The following is a 20,588-nucleotide window of genomic DNA, read 5'->3' as shown; positions in this document are numbered from 1 at the left end:
CTGGTTTAATAAACGAAAATTACATTTGACGCAGAACAAAATGTACAGTCAATTCATTTTGCAGCATATTCTGTAAATCACTTTGAGACGTCTCGAAGACATGATAAGGCACTATATCAAATGCAAGGATTATTATTATTATTACTATTTTATGTTGAAATTCACAGAATTGATTCAATATAAAGTGTGGTGACTGTGTACTTAGTAGGTGAACGTGACAGCCGATAAATAATAATAATCCTTGCATTTGGTATTGCGCCTTTCACATCACAAGGATACCTCAAAGCACTTAACAGGATATACTGTAAAGTGCAGTGACTGTGTTTGATGGCCAAACACAGCAGTCAATTTGCGCATAGCAATGTCCCACAAATAGCCATGAAGTGAATGACCAATTTTGTTCAGTTTGCTTCAGTTTGCCAGAGAATGCCAGAGAAGATTGGAGGGTGAGGCAATTTTTAACTTAAGATCTTAAGGTGAGTATCTATTGAACCTTATTGGCAGAGGTCTGGGGCCAGGCACCTGGGAGGAAAAAACAGACCACATTTGGAATAATAGTAACATAAATAACATTGTCAAACTATTATGAACTTTAAAAATTGCACAATTAAATTAAGTCCATATTTTAATTAAACACAGATGGCTCTTATGATTCTTTCAGTGTTCTATATAGAATTAAATTTAGTTGAAAGTGCTTTCTGGGTACAGCAGGTAGTGCAGATATACAGATAAAAATCTGGATTGAGTTTTTTTTTACTGGGCATTTACATAAATGCAAAGCAGTGACAAGACTTAAGCAAATCTGGAAGCTATTGTGGAGGTGATAAAATGTGGAAGTGAGAAAACACGGAGTGAGAAAGAGCCATTCAAGTCTACTCCTTGCACAGCCCACAAAACCTACCCCAACTATGGACCTCTCTCCTATAATTCTGGAAGAAATCTGCATAGATATTGCTGGAACCCCAAAGGTAAGCAAACCATATCTCCACTTTCCATCCCTGGCCGCATTTTTCATAAAGTTTATTTTCCTTATTGTCTTTCCCCACTGTCAGCCTTTTGTATGGTTAAGGGCAGTTTCGTGAGATATTCTGCTATACTAACTTTGTGTAGGAAGCCTTCCATCGAGCACCTGTAAGATATACATAGCACCTAAAGCATCAAAGCGTGTCAAAGCATTTTACAATGAATTGCTGCCCAGTATCTGTATATTTGTGGGCAAATGTGGCAGTTGCAGAGCAAATGACCAATTTATCTAGCCAAGAGAAACTATTTTTTGGGTAGTCATAGGGTTTTGAATGCCCACTTGAACAGACATACAGGACCACAGTTTAATGTCTCATCTGAAGGATAATACTTTTGACGATGCAACGTTCCCACAGTCTTGAACTTAAGTGTCAGTCCAGACCACAATTTCAAGCGTGGCTTGAACTCAAACATTCTGAACAAGAGATAAGAGTTCTTCCAACTGATCCAAGCTGGCGTCCTTGAAAGATTCACTGGAATTGCTCACATGAGTTTGCCATTTTACAGTTAAATCTGGTGGTCGCGGTGCTAATTTGTCATCTGCAGAGGATAGAATAATAATAATAATCCTTACTTTTGGTATAGCGCCTTCCAGTTCGGGAGGATTTGCTGTAAAGTGTATTGACGTATGTGTTTTGTAGGTGAATTCTAGTTTCTATTTTTTCCTGCTTACTGAGGCACTTAATGTAATCGTTGTTGTTCTGCATTAATTAATAGCTGAGACTCGTTGCCAGTGACAAGCTGAATCCCGTAGATCCAAAAGCAGTGGTGGAATCATCTCCCACGTTATCAGGACACCTGACAGTCTGCAAAAAGGGCCCTTCCGGTACAAATCTATTTATAATAATAATAATCCTTGCATTTGATATAGCGCCTTATCAAGGCGGTGAGACAACAACAACAACTTGCATTTATATAGCGTCCCTCACGCAGGATAGTGTCCCAGAGCACTTCACGGAATACACTGTAAAGTGAATTGACTGTATATTTTGTGCGCAAAACGTGTGCTGCAGCATCATTCAGAATGTGGGAGAAGAAAATAAGATAAATAAAATAAATGAGATGTCAGCCACCTGGTGTATGAGGCTGTCTCAAAAGCGCTTGTTTTCTCACTTCAGCCACTTAGCATCCACTGTGCCACATTCTGCCTGTCACCGTCTCTACTGCATTTCCCAAACCTCTGACCCTCCAACAAATTGAGACACTCACAGCCCAGGGGCATGTACTAGGGATGATGCTTCACAATTATTGACAGTTAAATGCAGATCACATTGGAAGGCCTGAAATGTGTATTGTGTTTGTTTCCTAACCATCCTTCAGGCCATGTGTCACAGCCCCTCTGTAATGGAAAGATGAAAAGCCCCTGCAATAAATAGATTACAAGGGATTTGCTTATATAAAGACTTAGTCAGCTGCAGTAACGTATTTTGGAGTTTGCTTACAAAGGACACATTTGCGAGGCTTCACTATTTATTACTATTCCCCCCCACACACTTCCCGGAGTAAGTTGTACTCTCACACTTTAAGCATGGAACAAGAGGAAGATGAGGATATCGCATTCGCCAAGTGGATGAGCAGCTTTTGGGGCCACAACTTGGTGGATGAAGGGGGCAAGGATGTGCGAGCTCGGCAGAGACGACAGTCAAAAGCCCCAGCTGAAAGGAGAGCCTCTTGTCCGGTGAGAAGAATGAAAGAGAAAGTTAGCTTCTAGTGTTCATTATATTCCTCATGAGAAATAAATGAAAAGAACCAGAGAAAATGGTCTGCAATTGAAGGGTGGCGGGGGGTGTTAAATTCAAAACAAATCTGCAGAAACACTATTTCGGTGAGCGAGTTGTAAATGTTTGGAACGGGCTCCCTAGGGAGACGGTGGAAGCAGAAAGTGTTGATTCTTTCGACAACAAGTTAAGCTAGATTTCTTTTAGGAAATAATATCATGGGATACAGTATGTAGTTTGGGATACGATGTGTGTGTGCGACTGGCAGGATGGTGGAAGGTGAACTGGGTCCACCTTGGTCTTCTTTCATCTAGGAACTCTTATGTTCTTATGGTCTTAACTTCACAGCTCTCCAAGTCAAAGTTATATCATCTGCACGAATGTTATCACTTTAACGCTCAAAAGTGTCAGCAGATAGTGATTTAGATTCATTTATAGTGAACACAAAATAAGGATTTATTATCAATTGAGTCCTAATTTTGTTATTTTATCAATTCCACCAATATATTTCATTTTATAGATACTTTTAGTCTCTTGCTGTGCCATCGTTGTTCTGTAGCATATTGGTTAGAGCACTCCTCTCGCAAGCGAGAGGACCCGGGTTCGATTCCCGGGCAGGACGAAACCTTTGGGAAGTTTCCTTACTCCACTCGCCTCTATTTATTTTGCAGTAAGTAAACATATGTTCGTCGGTTGGCGGATTGCTATTCCGGGGGTAATAATCCCATAAAAAAATGTCCATGACTGTTTGTGGGACACTTCTGTGTGCAATTGGCTGCCGCGTTTTGCCCATAAAATGTACAGACAATTCACTTATGTTCTGTGAATGTATGTTCTGTGAAGCGCTTTGAGACTTCTCAACGACATGACCAGATGCTATATCAAAAATGCAAGGATTATTAACAGAGAAGGTTTATCTATCCCAGTGCCAGGGAAGCCAGGGATCTGCTCCTTGTTTTATGTTGTATTGTTCTTCAAAATCCCAAAAGGAGAACTCACACCAAGTTGACTCTTCACTGATGAAAATCTTTTCATTTAGAAACGTTCTCCATGAAATCCCCAAATTACCGTAGTTGCGATGGGATGTTGTTCAAAACTGACAGTGAAATTGGTCTTGTTGGTTTAAGCATTTGGTTTAACATCACTGCTAGAATCTAATTATTACCAAATGTCATACTGTATTCATGATTTGTTTTGTAAAAACAATGTTCCTTGCCTCCTTACCATAAATATAACACAGTGTCAATTTAGATCAATTAGTTTCCTACACGTTCAACAAAAAGCAATCCTTTCAATAACGGATCTGGTGTGAAAACAATGTCACAAATTGACCTGTCATCTGTAATTAACTCAGATTTTAAGTGAATCCCAATGACACGTAGTTGAAATGTGACAGAATCAATAGTGGATGACATTGTTTTACTGATGATAAAATAACTGATTAACTCGCGACCATCACTCCTGGGGAAAGAGGGTGGGGAGATAATGGAGGTCTCCTTATTGTTGAGCTGCCTTTACGTGCAGGTGGTGTACATATATGGAACTCTCAGTCTGGTTCAGATGCTCTTAAGCAAGTTGATGGCTTTCCCCAGGTGCAAGACGCCCTGAAAAAAATCAATGATTTGGTTTGCCAGAATCGTTAGTTAAGCCATAAGTTTCCATAAACATGCCTTCCATTTAACATTTGCCAGCCCAAATATTGCCGTTTAAAAATGGACTTCAAAGCGAATTGACTGTATATTTTGTGGGCGAAACACGGCAGCCAATTGCGCACAGCAGTGTCCCACAAACAGCCGTAGATTGAGGTTGACACTGTTTGGCTGGTTAAACTCCAACAATTCCTCAACGCACATTCTGGGGTGCCTAAACCTTGGCTCTCGCCAACCTTTGTTAAAAGTATCAGATTTGATGAGCAGGATGCCTTTCTGGGGGTTACAGTCATTTGGAGAGTAAGTACTGTAAATGGAAATTTCCATGCTAATGTGGGGACTCAGCAATTAGTTTTGAATGAGTATGGTGATAGTTTCTGCATCTGCTGGTTGACCAAACAGCCCTCCCACCCCCCGCCCCCACCCCTCAAAAGAAGAGTTATTTGTCCCAAGACACAGAATTAATAGTAGATTGAAATTTAATGAGCTGGATAAAATAATTCCCGACTGAATCCAAATTAAGCTCATAACGGTGGATTCTTTAACCACTGACTTTAAAATTTAGATTAAACACATATTTTAATTTTTTTTTAGTGATAAGGCTTGACAATACCTGCTTTTTCTTGGGGTGGGTGGGGGGGTGCAATTGAACTTTCTTTTCAAATCAGGATGGTTCCTCTGTTAATCTGATGACTCGGTGATTGAATTATCCAAAAATAAGTCATTTGAAATACGTGGCATTGAATCTATCAGAGCCAGATCCGACAGGAGTGGGTCATGTACACATACTGGTGACATTTCATTGCAAACAAGAAAAATATACAGCAGCGACTTGCATTTATATAGCACACCTCATACAGGGTAGCATCCCAGAGCGCTTGACAGTGGCGGAGCACAACACCAAGCTGAGGGGAGGTGACCGTAAGCATGGTCAAAGCAGAAGGTCTTCAGGTGCAATCTGAAGATGGGGAAGGAGGGGGCAAGGTGGAGGGATTGAGGGAGAGTGTTCCAGATTTTCGGGGGGCGTTGTGGTTGAAAGCGCGGCCACAGATGGTGGAATGGAGGGCAAGAGGTGAAAGGTAGCACATTTACGTTGAACAGGTCATTTCTTAGGTGAAACCGATTTGTCTAATATTTGTTTTTGATCTGCAGTAAAACGAATCTGGTTTTGTAAGACTCTCTTTCCCTTTAAAATAACCTGAACAGCCAGTTTAGTTGGTATTGACTGGTTAAAAGAGCACTTTTGCATCATACTTTGCTATTGTGCTATATTACATTTTAGAATCCCACTCTCAAGATCAAAAGCCAAGGGCCAAGGGCTTTGGTTTGAAGGGTGAGATGTATGTGCCTCTAAGCTTTTGCATTGGATTACTGTGGATTTGCCAGCCTTAACCATGTGTGAAAGACCCTGCTTACCAACCCTCTGTGAAGTGGATAAATTTTAGATATTGTGCTCATTTTATCTACCCTGAAGTGAAACTTATTGATCGCTTTTGACCAAGTTTTTTTGGTCAACGTGATAATTATCACTGGTGTTAACATCACATACTCCACTTTCCCACACTTTCTCCCAATTTCTTTTTTCAGCGTGCATCCAGCCCACCTGGAACAAGACACTATTTTAAACGAGATTTCTGGCTAAATAGGTATTATTTCTGCAACATGCTGTATTTTAATTCAGTGCAGGGACATAATTTCTCAAGAATGTTCTTCCGTTCCTTTATCAGGCTCAGCTCTCAGCCGTGCGCATGAGTCAAATGCATTCAACCACCAAAGTGCCAACACCTGTTTCCCTGAAAGGTTTCAAAGAAATCCGCAGAGACAAAGAAGACAGAGGACATCACCTCATGAAGGCAAAGACCAATGAGCCAACACTAAACTCACAGGAAGAAAATAAGCGCTCTTCTGTCCAGACATTTACAAGCACGTTTCAGAAACATCTGAAATTTCGAAGCAGGAATACACTTTCTCTGGTAGGTGCAGGTTTTTTTTTGCAAAACGTTAATAATGATAATAGTCCTTGCATTTCATGCAGCGCCTTATCACGTTGTTGAGATGTGCCAAAGCATCCCACAAAATATACTGCAAAGTGAATTGACTGTGTCCCTTGTGGACAAAATGTGGCAACTAACTGCGCCACAAACAGTTGTGGATTGAGTGATTTATTATTTATTTTAGAGGGATATTACCCCTGGAATCGACTAACAACCGGGTTCCTACTTACTGTTAGGTGAACAGAGGCGTGTGGAGTAAGGAAACTTGCCCAACGTTCTCCCCACCAATCGAACCTGGGTCCTCTCGCTTGCGAGGTGAGTGCTCAAACCACTAAGCTACAGGACTCCATATTTTTCCCTAATTTCACTGGTTGGAAACTAGTTATTTTTTTTTACTTTTCAATGCTAATATCTGAACATGTTTGGTTTCAATATGCCAAAAACCCTATTGAATTGCAATGATGCTTTCACAGAAATCTGTATGCTTATGAGATGTAACTGACTAACGCAAAACTGTGCTAAGCAAATGAACATCATCTGGGATGCAATTGGCGTAAAACCAAAATACAATATTAGGTCAGTGAAAGGATTATGTAGAATTGCATAGAATCTACAGCACTGAAACTTACAGTTCAGCCCAAATAGTCTCTGCCATTGTTCATATACTCAACATGAACAACACTCAACACTCCCCACTCCTCACCCCATACCCTTCTATTCCCTTCTCACTCATGTATGCACAAATTGCCTTTTGAATGTTTTGGTGTTTTCTGCTTCAACCATTGACTTCTGCAAGTGAATTCCACTGATATGATAGAATAATAACAATAATAAACCTTGATTTGGTAAAGCACGCTATCAATTCGGAAGGACCTCTCAAAACGCTTCACAATGGAGAAATTGTATATTTGTCGGCAAACACGTCAGCACAATTGCGTACAGCAATGTCACACGAACAGCCATGAAACGAGTGACAAATTTTATCTGGAAGATTGTTGGCCCGAGCACCAGGAGAAACCCCCTTCTCTTTTCGAATAGTGGCATGGGATCTTTAACATCCACCTGAGCAGGCAGACAGGACCTCGGTTTAATGTCTCATCTGAAGGACAGCGCGACTGATATGAGAGAACATTAAAAATGTGAGAATTGTGTGTCAGGCTGGAGGTAAACAATATCACTGCCCCTCTGGGACTTACGTCTTGATTCCAGTTGCCAGTAATCTGGGATTCCCACGGGTGTCTCTCCGGAACACTGCCAAACAGATGGAAATCTAGGCATTTTACTGCCGGGGAAATGGAAACATAACATTCCCCTCAACACTGTCAGGAATAAAACACAGACAACCCCTCCCTCTTGTCCATTTTGTTGTTTTGGTCAGTCACCCATTACCATGCTTAAACCAGATTGAGAATTCCAAATATGCGTGCCACCTATGCCTGGAAATTTTGCTGTGTCAATGAGTGTGTGTCACACTCTCTCCCGGGAGGGACGCACTTTGCTTACCTAATTCTGGAGAGTATTAGGCACAAGTTTGCAAGAGCCGAGGCTCCTCGGAGTATGTGTTGTGGTAACTGCTGGTGTTTAACCAGCTAAAAAACGTGTAACTGGCCACTATGAGCACTGTCTAGTAAGCTTCTCACTGTTTGTCCAGCCAGGACTGTTTTACCTGGTAGAATTAATAGGTAATAATCCCTGCCCATCGTTCCCTTCCCTCCAAAGACACTAGATGGATGATCGGGCTATAAAGCTACAACTACTCAACTCAAAATTTCTTATTTGTGAAACCCTGAATTGCTTTTGCAAAATAAAGAGAGTACTATTATGCATAAACCTTTACTTGGAGTACTGTAGCTTAATGGTTATAGTGCTCGCCTCGCAAGTGAGAGACCGGGATTCGATTTCCAACAGGGTGAAAAGTTTGGCAAGTTTCATTACTCCACACGCCTCTGTTTACCTGGCAGTAAGTAGGAACCTGGTTGTTTGTCGATTGGCGGATTGCATTTCCGGGGGTAATAATTTCTTCAAAAAATAATAATAATTTGGTCACTCAAACCACGATTGTTTGTGAGACACTGCTGTGTGCAATTGGCTGCCGCGTTTCACCCACAAAATATATGCAGTCAATTCACTTTAAAGTACACTTCACTGTGAAGCGGTTTGAGACATCTCGAAGATGTGATAAGGTGTTCTATTAAACACAAGGATTATTTATTATTATTTCTTGATGTACTGTATAACCATATTTTAATTGTTGGTGTTTTGCTGTATCTCTTGTATGTCCAACGATGTTTGTAAATGGCAGGATAAAGAGGAAGACCCATGCGTTATATGTCATGACGATCTCAGAACTGGATATGTGCGGGAGCTTCATTGCATGCACAGATTTCATAAGGAGGTACAGAAACTCTCTTTTAAATAAGGGCATGTTTTAGCAAATTAGATTTATTTTAGGAAGTAACATTGTGGGATACAGTATACAGTTTGGCACATGACATGTGCATGCGTCTGCCAAGAGGGTTGAAGGCAAACTGAGTGGACCTCGGTCTTCTTTCGTCTATTCTTATGTTCTTGTGTTGTTCGATCCGTCACACTCTAATCTTCTCTAAACACTGCTCAGACATGCAAAACACCCCAGCATACAAGTGACACATTCATTCCACCTTTGTACTCTTCTAAATAATAGGAATGTAACTCACGCAGGGATGCAAATTATAAGTTTAGTACTGAAAAGGTAACTGTAAATTAGAGGGCGGGTCTCAACTCAGACAGATGATTTATGGCGTTTTCCCTTAGGCAATATCATATTAATAGTCCGTGGATAATTTCTGCTAAATTCATCAACAATCACCATACTTAAAAGTGATTACCCTGAAGGGCTTTGAGATGTTCTCAACCTTATAGGTGCTCTCTTTCTCTCTCTCTCTCTCTCTCTCTCTCTCTATATATATATATACATATGTATATATATATACTGTGATGTTTATTTGGCAATTTACCACTTAAAGTTCACCTACAAAAATACACTTTATATCCTCTGAAGTACTTTGAGCCGCCCTCCTGACATGAAAGGCGCTAAACCAAATGTAAGGATTATTATTATTACTCAGTTAAGTAATGTAGCAGTTTAATCTTTATTATAATAATAATCTTTGCATTTGTCATCCTGAAACTCTGGAACACTCTCCTTCAAGCCCTCTGCCTTGCCCCCTCCTTCTCCATTTTCAGGTTGCGCCTCAAGGTCTTCCGCTTCGACCGTGGTTATGATCATCCCCCCTCCCCCCTGGCTCAGGGTCTTGCTCCGCCACTGTTAAGTGCTTTGGAACCCTGCCCTGCATGAGGGGCACTATATAAATGCAAGTTGTTGTTGTTGTTGATTTTACTACCTTATCACATCGTCAAAACATCTCAAACATTTTTACGGTGAGTGCAGTGACTGTGTATTTTGTAGGTGAACATGTATTTTGTTGTTATATAACTGAAAGAGAAACATCTATTGGTAATCTGCATGTTAACCATGCAGATGTAGTACATTATTTGATTAATGCTCCCTATCACTATAAATTGTGATTTATACTGAAATTAGATCCTTCATAAAGAATGAGGGGAGAGAAAGGAGAAAGAACATGAGAGAGAAGAGCAACACTCCCCCAAAATAGAAAGGAAAAGAGATCACGGTAAATGCCCCTAAAGGAGAATGTATTGAATTTAAACCTATTGATCATCTGTACCGAACATTAAATAACAATGATTATTGACTTGATCTTATTCAAGAGTCTGAGCAGTAGACGATACCACTGCACACCTGAAGCCCCAAGTATTTAGCCTCATGCCAGTAGTCATTTGAGCTTCGCTTTACTCAATGGGTGAGTATGACTAGGATGGGCCACTAAATGAAGTATGTATCAATATGGCTTTGCTGTATATCCAGAGTTAGACAGAAGCCAGCAGAGTCAAGCCCATTCGACAGAGGCACGTGTAATATTACGAGCAATCTTCCATGTAGCAGATGGAAAAGTTCTTAGTATAGGTTCTTTTCGCAGACAAGAGCAGAGCAGAGGAAAGGGGGATCTAATAGAGAGAAAGGTTACGTGAAATAATCTATAGTTATTGATCCTCTGAGGTCTAAAATAAATTTCTTAGCTGGACCTTCTCCGAACAAACACACCTACCCTCAAACTGATGTAGCAGGAAGTTCCTGTTGCAAGCATTTCCTGATGTAGACAGAGCAGGAAGTCTTGTTGCCATCATTTCATCGCCTTCGTGCATTGATTGATTTCATTGATTTAGTTATGTATAAAACAGAATTTGAAGGTTAAAAAGGCTACAGTTTTTTGGATGATTATTCCCAGTACAGGAATTGGCTCCAACAGGAACTTCTTGTCCACAGGTTTGCCATCACCACTCAAGAAGGAAGCATTCATTTGGGCTGCATGCGATTTCTGGTGTCAGCAGCATTACTTGGGTGGACAAAAGCAAAAAGTGAACAAATATGGTATGTGAAATTTCCACTCAACTACAGAAATTTAGGTTTAACTTTTTATATATATATATATATATATAACATAGAGACAGAAAAGTAGGGGGAAATTTTTAAAAAAATATTACTTGCGTAATATTTATTTACGATTTATTCCAATTTTTAACCGAGTATTTATCAAACATTAAGTACTTTGCTTCTTTTCCAGTGCATAGGGATGTGGCTTTGGAAGAAACCGACATGTCCGACATGCCGGGTCAAAGTGAAGATCCCAAACCCTTTCTTCTGGTCTTCACCAAAGAATGAAGATCCCATGACAGCTACCTTCTAGATTGCAGTTCATCTGTGAAACAGCTTTGGGACTTGTCTTTTCTTTTCAATTTCTTTTTTTTTTTGAATCAGACAGTTGCATTGAAGAGGCACCCAATTGGTTACCCCAGTATAGAGCAATGCAAAGTGGTGACTGAGGCACAAGTTAATACAGAGAGAAGCAAAATATTCAGTAGAATTAACCCTTCAAAACTCACACTGGACTCTATTTCTTGCATTCGCCTAGCAAAGCTCAGCCACGACACTTTACAGCGAATCCTGTGAAGTGCTTTGAGATGACCTCCCAATGTAAAAGGCACAGTACCAAATGTTATGTCTTTGTATGCTGATGTAAACCACTTATTTGCCCATTTCCAATGCTTTCTGCAGGCTTTAGTATGAGGATGAGTTTCAATATAAGAGAAGTTGTTTGTGTGTGTAGTTGATGAATGTTTAGTGTTCCACTGAAAACAATCAACGCACAGTTTTACTTTTCATTCAAAAGACATATTTGCACCAGTGTTTAAAAAGCAGCTCATGGCATTGTAAATACGCACCAAGTACATTTATATTTTAAGAAATACCTAATGGATATTAGGAATTCCTAAAAAAATCTGATGAAAGGTCTGATAGTCCTGATCTGGAGAAAGATCTGGAATCCTGTAGCTCAGTGGTTAGAGCACTCGCTTTGCAAGTGAGAGACCTGAGTTCACTTCCAGGCAGGGCAAAACCTTGGGCAAGTTTCCTTACTCCACACGCCTAATAATAATCCCTCCAAAACCAAAAACAATAATAAATTGGTCATTTTCAATCTACGATTGTTTGTGGGACATTGCTGTGCACAATTAGCTGCCGCATTTGCCCACAAAAATTCACTTTACAGAGTGTTCTGTGAAGCGCTTTGGGACGTCCTCCTGACGTGAAAAGCGCTATATCAAATGCAAGGATTATTATTATTATATACCAATCATATATGTTGATCTTCTTTCCCATTACATGCCATGGATGGTAGCTGATTCATATTCAACAGTAAATACAGTGGAATGTCAGGCCTACTTTAACACTGAGTAAGACTATGCAATATAACACGAACACAAAGCAATCTCCCCTTCCATATATTTATGAGATTAAAATCAGGCTCCCTTTTTTGAATGGATAGTGATCAGTACAACATAATTCTATTCCTAAATCTTCCTTGGTCCATCCATTGAATGAATATGAATAATTGTACTAATGTTATATCTGTACACTTGTTTTAATAAATAAAATGGCATGGAACCAAAAAATGTTGACCACACAAAATAAGATTAATAACTAGGATATGAATACATGTGGGTTTCTGCACTATGCACATCACATCCAAGAATATGACACATATTCTTTATGGCACACTCACCAACACAGAAATGATATTTATTTCACCCTATATAAAAAGTTCTTGTTTACGCCATGTGTTTTTTTTAAGAACTCAGAGACTGGCTACAATCGAACCTCACCGTCCGTAATGACCTCCGGTTTAAACGATCCCAACGGCAAGACCCAATTTTTGCATCTCATTGACAGCTAAACATTCTTGGCGACTTCAACTTGCATTTCACCCCCTTTGGCTCTATCTCCACTGACTTCCTCTCTCTCCATGCCTGTCACAACTTCTTCCTCCACATCCACTTTGCCACCCACATTCATGGCCACCAACTCAACCTAATGATTACCCAGGGCCTCAGTATCTCGGACCTCACAATCACCAATAAAGCCATTTCAGATCACCATTTCACTTCCCTTAACTACTCAATTCCTCTCCCCACCGCCACTCAACCCACCTCTATCTCCTACCATCCCTGGAAAAGAATCTCCCCGCGCTCCCTCTCTGCTGCCCTGGAGCCGTCTGAACTCTTCCCCCTTTGGCGGACCTCCCGTAATGATTTATTTGTGGAGTCCTGTAGCTCAGTGGTTAGAGCGCTCGCCTTGCAAGCGAGACACCTGGGTTCAATTCCAGGCAGGTTGAAACCTGGGGCAAGTTTCCTTACGCCACATGCCTAATCCCTCCAAAACAAAACAATAATAAATTTTCATTTTCAATCCACGACTGTTTGTGGGACACTGCTGTGTGCAATTGGTTGATGCGTTTCGTCCACAAATATATAGTCAATTCACTTTACAGCATATTCTGTGAAGCGCTTTGAGACGTCTAGAAGACGTGAAAAGCACTATATCAAATGCAAGGATTATTACTATTATCCTCGGTCACTCTCCCCCACAATTACATAAGAACATAAGAAATAGGAGTAAGAGTAGACCATTTGGCCACTCAAGCCTGCCCCACCATTTAATAAGATCATTGCTGATCTTCTAACCTAATTCCATTTATCTTCCCTATCCCCATAGCTCTTAATCTGTTTAGTTTTTTAAAATCTATTGATCTCAGTCTTGAATATGTTCAATGACTGAGCATCCACAGCCTTCTGGGATAGAGAATTCCATAAATTCACTACCCTCTGAGTGAAGAAATGTTTTCTCAACTCTGTTCTACAGGGCTGACCTTTAATCCTGAGACTATGACCCCCTAGTTTTAGATTCTCCAACCAGGAAAAACAGTCTTACATTATCTACCCTGTCAAGACCCTTAAGAATCTTATAGGTTTCTTCTATATTCTAGAGAATATAGGCCTAGTCTACTCAACCTCTCCTCATAGGTCCACCCCCTCATCCCAGGAACCAACCTAGTGAACCTACATTGCACCCCCTTTAAGGCGAGTATATCCTTTCTTAGATAAGGAGACCAAAACTGCACAATATTCCAGGTGGGTCTCACTAAGGCCCTATACAATAGACTTTCCTACTCTCTAACCCCTTTGCAATAACGACTAACATGCTATTAGCCTTCCTAATTGCTTGCTGTAACTGCATACTAACTTTCTGTGATTGGTATACAGGGACACCTAAATTCCTCTGAATACTAACACTATCTAGTCTCTTCGCCTCTAGAAAATAATCTGCTTTTCTCTTTTTTCTACCTAGGTGAATAACTTCACACTTTCCCACATTATATTCCATTTGCCACCTTCTTGCCCACTTACTTAACCTGTTTAGATCCCTTTGCATCCTCCTTGTGTCCTCCTCACAACTTACTTTCCCACCTAGCTTTGTATTGTCCGCGAATTTAGATACGTTAAGCTGTATTTCCTCATCTAAGTTATTGATGTACACTGTAAACAGTTGAGGCCAAGCACTGATCCTTGCGGCACTCCACAAGTCACAATCTGTGAAGGACCCGTTTATCTCTACTCTCTGTTTTCTGCCTGTTAACCACTCTTCGATCCATGCTAATATATTACCCTTAATTCCATGAGCCCTAATCTTGTGTAACAACCTTTTATGTGGCATCTTGTCGAATGCCTTTTGAAAATCCAAGTAGACTATATCCATTGGTTCTCCTCATCTAACCTGATAGCTACATCTTCAAAAAACTATAAAGATTTGTTAAACACGATTTCCCTTTCATAAAACCGTGTTTGACGCTGCCTAATCATATTATGACTTTCTAAGTGCCCCGCGACAACGTCCCTAATTATAGACTCTAGAATTTTCTTACCACCGATATCAGGCTAATTGGTCTATAGTTCCCCATTTTTTCTTTCGCACCCTTTTTAAATAGCGGTGTCATGTTTGCAATCTTCCAATCAATGGGAACAGTTCCAGAATCCAGTGAATTTTGGAAGATCAAAAACAATGCATCACTATCTCTGCAGCCACCTCTTTTAAAACCCTGGAATGCAGGCCATCAGGTCCAGGGGATTTATCAGTTTTTAGTTCCATCAATTTCTCTAGTACTATTACTTGACTGATATTAATTCCTTTAAGTTCCTCACCAACATTAATCTCTTGGATCCCCACTATTTTTGGTAAGTTTTTGATATTTTCCAACGTGAAGACAGAAGCAAAATATTTGTTTAGTGACTCTGTCATTTCTTTATTCCCCATTATAATTTCTCCTGTCTCTGCCTGTAAGGGACCCACATTAACTTTTGTTACTCTCTTCCCCTGTATATACTTGTAAAAGCTCTTACAATCTATCTTTATATCTCTAGCTAGTTTACTCTCATATTCCATTTTCTCCCTCTTAATCCATTTCTTGGTTATCCTTTCCTGATCTCTAAAGCCCTCCCAATCCTCAGGTTTACAGCCCTTTTTGGCAATATTATATGTCTCTTCTTTTAATTTTACACTTTCCTTAACTCCTCCAGTTAGCCATGGTTGAACCACTTTTCCTGTGGAATTGTCATTTCTCAAGGGAATATGCGTTCGCTGGGAATTATCTAACATATCTTTGAACGTTTGCCATTGCTTGACTAATTTCATATCTTTTAATCTACTTTCCCAGTCCATTTTAGTCAAATCGACCCTCATACCTACAAAGTTGGCTTTTTTAAGTTTAAGAGCCTTGTTTTGGACTCGACTACATCACGCTCAAACTTAATATTAAATTCCATCATATTATGGCCACTCTGCCCTTGAGGAGCCTTAACATCCAGATTAGTGATTAGCGCTGCTGCGTTACACAATACAAGACCTGGGATCGCCTGTTCCCTGGTTGGTTCCTCAGCATACTGTTCTAGAAAACTCTCTCTAATGCGTTCCATAAACTCATCCTCTAAGTTACTTTAGCTAATTTGGTTTTCCCAGTCTATATGAAGATTAAAATCACCCACTACTAGTGTATTACCCTTGTTACATGCTCCTCTAATTTCCTGATTAATATTCTGCCCAATACTGTAACTGCTGTTTCTCTTTCCAGCATTCTCGATGCCCTTCCCCCCCTCACTTCCTGAACCACCTCCTACTCATGCTACTCACCCTGGTACACCTGCCACCTCCGCTGACTCAAGGATCAACAATAATAAAAATTGGTCATCTTCAATCTACGACTGTTTTTGGGACGTTGCTGTGCGCAATTGGCTGCCGCGTTCACCCACAAATATACAGTCAATTCACTTTACATTATATTCTGTGAAGCGCTTTGGGACGTCCTCCCGACGTGAAAAGCGCTATATCAAATGCAAGGATTATTATAAGGACCAGGTGTGTGCAGTCAAACTCATCTGGCTCAGATCTGATGTAATGGTCCCCTGGCAGATCTGGCTGGACCATATAAAAATTTACCACTCTGCCCTCACCTCCACTAAATCTTCCTTCTATTCCAAGATAATCTTGGAGGCCAAGGACAACCCCAGGCTTTTCTTCTCCACTACCATCCAGCTCCTCCATCCACCCTATCAAGCCTCACCCATCCTCTCTTCCAACTCCAACTGCGAGGATATGCTGGATTTCCTCCAGACCAAAATCGAGGGGATCCGTTCAGCCGGCCCTCCCTCCACACCTTTGAGCCTGTCTCCCCCTCCTCTTTCACCACCACTATAACCTACATGAAGCCCGCCACCTACATGAAGCCCCCCATCCCTATCCCTATCCCTCTCCTTACCTTCCAGCTCCACCTCCTCACCCCTTTACTCTCAAACCTCGTCAACCTCTCCCTGTCAACTGGCACTGTTTCCACCGTGTCCCACGACACGTTTAACACGCTGCCGCGTTTTGTCCACAAAATATACAGTCAATTTACTTTACAATATATTCTGTGCAGCGTTTTGAGACGTCTCAAAGATGTGATAAGTCATTATGTCAAATGCAGGGATTATTATTATATTATTATTCTAACTGTAAATAGCAGGATATATAGCAGGTAAAATGCAGTAACTGTGTAATTTGTATGCAAACACAGCAACTCATTTGTGCACAGCAATATCCCACAAACAGCCATGAAGTGAATGACCAATTTTATTTGGGGAGAATTGTTGGTTAGGACACTGTGAGAAATTCCCCTCTCTTTTCAAATAGTGCCACAAGATCTTTAACATACGAGTACACAGTTCCTCAATTTAACATCTCATCAGAAGGACGGCACCTCCACCAATGCAGCACACCTACAGTGATGCACTGGAATGTTGACCTAGACAAAATTAATTTAAAGTCCCGATGTGGAGCTTGAACACACAACCTTCTGACTCAAAGGCGAGAGAGCTACCAACTGAGCCAGGCTGTTACCTTGAATTAATTTTGTCTGTTTGGCATTAATTGACTTGTGCGTTTGATTACAATTGCACTTACGTTAAAATCGTGTGAAGGTGCTATATCAAATGTAAGGAATATTATTATTATTATAAAACAGGAGCAGAAGAAAAGTGAAAGAAAGGAAACAATAAATAATAGGACATTGAAAAAGATAGTACTGCCTTTAAAACATAGAGACGAAAATAAACTGGAGCATTATTGGCAAGAGCTGTAAGGATTAATATTGGGGCAGAGACAATCATTATATGGAAATGCATTAGATGGAAACATAACTCGATGGTTTTGCCTATGCACAACAAGATCAAAAATCGAATGTTGTCTGTCTCTTCTTTGACCTTCATCAGTTTGTTATTATTGACCGTCTTTTATGATTTGACTGTAGCTGGAGGATATGGGAAATCATCAGCACAAAAATCACAATTCTTTTCCTACTCTGCCAAATATCATTTTTGCTTTTCTGCTGACCTCCTCCATTGTCAGTAATAGTTAACGTTTATTGGCCTATTTGCAATAAATCTATAGAATACCGGTATAAATAGCAGTGAAACTGAAACCAATTTAAAATGATCTCTCTTCCTTGATTTCTTTCTATTTGGAAAGTGCATATTATAAGCTCCATTAGATCTTCTTATCTGTTGTTCCCACTCTTCATTATAAATTGATGAGAAATTGTGGTAAGTATTGCTTTGGTGGAGACCTGGAGAGGATTGTTCTTCTCTCCTCCAGACTATGTGGTTCCAGACTATGGTGTCCACAATGCCATTAACAGGAAGATAAAAGCTTGAGCAGCAACAACACAGCAAATTTCTTGGTCTCCAGGCAACTAAATATTAACGTGCAATGTTGTTGGAAAGTGAAGATTAACTCGTTGGGGGAATCTATTCTTGGAATTAGGCAAGCTCACTCCTTCCATCTGACATAGCACCTCTAACATTGAGAGCACGTCTCAAAGCGCTTCACGGGATACTGTAAAGCGGAGTATTTTGTAGGAGAATGAATTATTTGAATAGAATCATATTTTTTGCATTTAATATATTGGTGAAAAGATAAATGTTTGTAGGTAAACATGGCAGCTAACTTTTCCACAGACAGATCCCACCCATAGCCATGAAGTGAATGACTAATTTATCTGGAGACGTGTCGGTCATACTATCAGAAGAAACTTCCATCTCTTTTCAGTGTCATAAAATAGGAACAGGTAGATACAACATTGGTTTGACATCTTATTCGAAGAGATAGCACCTCCTATAGTGCAGCAGTGTCTGGAGTATTGGTCTGGAATATGAGTTCAAAGTGCCCATATAGGGTGTGTCAGTGCCTTGGGACATCCTCCCGACATGAAAGGCGCTTAACAAATGAATTATGTTGTTGTTGTTCTGTATCTGTAACCTTCTATAGTGCTCTGAGACCTGCCCCGGTGGGGGTATAATTTGGTCACTTAATCCACGACTGTTTGTGCGACACTGCTATGCATAATAATAATAATCCTTGCATTTGATATAGTGCTTTTCACGTCGGGAGGACGTCCCAAAGCGCTTCACAGAACACACTGTAAAGTGAATTGACTGTATATTTGTGGGCGAACGCGGCAGCCAAATGCGCACAGCAATGTCCCACAAACGTAGATTGAAAATGACCAATTTTATTATTGTTTTTGGTTTTGGAGGGATTTGGAGTAAGGAAACTTGCCCAAGGTTTCGCCCTGCCGGGAATTGAACTCAGGTCTCTCGCTTGCAAAGCGAGTGCTCTAACCACTGAGCTACAGGACTCCTGTAGTTGGCAGCATAATTGGCTGCCGGGTTCCCCCCACAAAATATACAGTCAATTCACTTTACTGTATATCCTGTAAAGCGCTTTGAAACGTCTCGAAGATGTGATAAGACGCTATATCAAATGCAAGGATTATTATTATTATTAAGGACGCTATATGCAAATTGTTACAAAACTCCAAACACTGCTGATGCTGGAAATCTGAAACAAAAACAGAAGTCGCTGGGAACACTCAGAAGTCAGGCAGGATCTGTGGAGAAACAAAAGTGAGTCAATGTTTCGGGTCCACGACCCTTCGTCAGAATTGGGGCGTGTTGGGAGGGAGAGGCTTTAAAGGGCTAACAGAGTCATCCCCTGTCCTCTACCCCATTTTCTCCTTGGTCTTCCTTGCCCTGCGCTCACGACCCCCACCATCTCTCTTTAGCCCTTAAAAGCCTCTCCCTCCCAACATGCCCCAGTTCTGATGGAAGGGTCCTGGACCTAAAAGGTTGACTCACTTTCCTTTCTCCATAGATGCTGCCTGACCTGTTGAGCATTCCCAGCCATTTCTATTTTTTGTCATGCAAGTTCTAACTCAGAGCTGAGAGCATTAGCAAGTGAGACAGGCTGACACAATTGCATTTAGCTTGCAAATTAACATTTCAAGTGCAGCTTGGTTGATTTGGGATTTAAGCTTGGGTCTGTCTTTCCTACTGCCCTTTAAATCTGGGAGTATTTTGAGGCTGTTGATTCAACGCTGGATGGGGGTTTGAAATCTCCAGCTGTATTGGGGTTTGCAGTGCAGGTTGCTTGAGAAAACATGGTTTGAATTGTCACATTGCATGCAGTTTTCATATAGTTTTCCACAGCAAGCTTCTGGCTCTTGCATGTGGGACTATAAAAAGTTCATCGATGCAATAGTGAGCTGCCACGTTTGGCTTTCCATTGGGGGTGGGAGGGGAGGGGAAAGGAAAATCGTTGCAAAAAAAATGAAACAATCTTTTTTTTTATTTCGAATGAAATAGTCATTTTTCCCATCACTGAAAATGATCGTGATTTTTTTTTAAAAAAACAAACAATTTAATTTAAAAAATAAACTCCCTGCAATTGAAATGGTGCCTGACTTCTGGGGTTTCTTCCAAGATCGACCACCAAATCTGGATGACTCGTTCTGAAAGCGTAAAGGTAAAGCAAACTGAGATCGATGCAGTTGTTGGACAAGTACATTTACTACACAAGACAAAGAAACACACAAGAGAAACGCACACACAAGAAACACACACAGAGAAACACACACACACACACACAAGAAACACACATGAGAAACACACACACACACACACACACACAAGAGAAATACACACACAAGAGAAACACACACACACATACACAAGAGAAATACACACACAAGAGAAACACACACACACATACACAAGAGAAATACACACCCTCCTAATGTCCCTGTGACCATCCTTGTTTGAGCTTGCATCATCAAGTGGACGTGCAGCCAGTCAGCCCAGCACAGCCCAGCCCAGCCCAGCCC

At 40.6% G+C, this 20,588-nt stretch overlaps 1 protein-coding gene across 2 annotated transcripts; it reads left to right on the top strand.

Annotated features, from left to right (window-relative positions):
- The first annotated feature begins 1,754 nt into the window (after window positions 1-1,754).
- Window positions 1,755-11,475, top strand: LOC103180186 (leukemia NUP98 fusion partner 1). Of its 2 annotated transcripts, XM_042334573.1 has the most exons (5): window positions 1,755-1,849; window positions 2,531-2,701; window positions 6,118-6,363; window positions 8,687-8,779; window positions 11,070-11,475. In XM_042334573.1, exons 2-5 carry the CDS (start codon window positions 2,552-2,554, stop codon window positions 11,190-11,192), a joined length of 612 nt encoding a protein of 203 aa, XP_042190507.1. In that variant the 5' UTR covers window positions 1,755-1,849; window positions 2,531-2,551; the 3' UTR covers window positions 11,193-11,475. The 2 variants fall into 2 exon arrangements, 1 of the variants encoding a protein (XP_042190507.1); XR_006085043.1 differs by lacking the exons at window positions 1,755-1,849; window positions 2,531-2,701; window positions 6,118-6,363; window positions 8,687-8,779 and adding an exon at window positions 10,793-10,876 and having other exon boundaries at window positions 11,070-11,116.
- Window positions 11,476-20,588: the final 9,113 nt, after the last annotated feature.

Source organism: Callorhinchus milii, unplaced genomic scaffold, assembly GCF_018977255.1.
Source record: "Callorhinchus milii isolate IMCB2004 unplaced genomic scaffold, IMCB_Cmil_1.0 Scaffold4, whole genome shotgun sequence".
NCBI lineage: Eukaryota > Metazoa > Chordata > Chondrichthyes > Chimaeriformes > Callorhinchidae > Callorhinchus > Callorhinchus milii.
This window is presented reverse-complemented; position numbering and strand designations above follow the sequence as displayed.

What these genes read in the sequence shown, in the direction of transcription:
- LOC103180186 (XM_042334573.1), top strand. Translation starts at nt 2,552, where the DNA reads ATGGAACAAGAGGAAGATGAGGATATCGCATTCGCCAAGTGGATGAGC. An exon ending in GCAGGAATACACTTTCTCTG is followed by an intron (nt 6,364 to 8,686) that starts GTAGGTGCAGGT and finishes TGTAAATGGCAG; the next exon opens with GATAAAGAGGAAGACCCATG. An exon ending in TGCACAGATTTCATAAGGAG is followed by an intron (nt 8,780 to 11,069) that starts GTACAGAAACTC and finishes CTTCTTTTCCAG; the next exon opens with TGCATAGGGATGTGGCTTTG.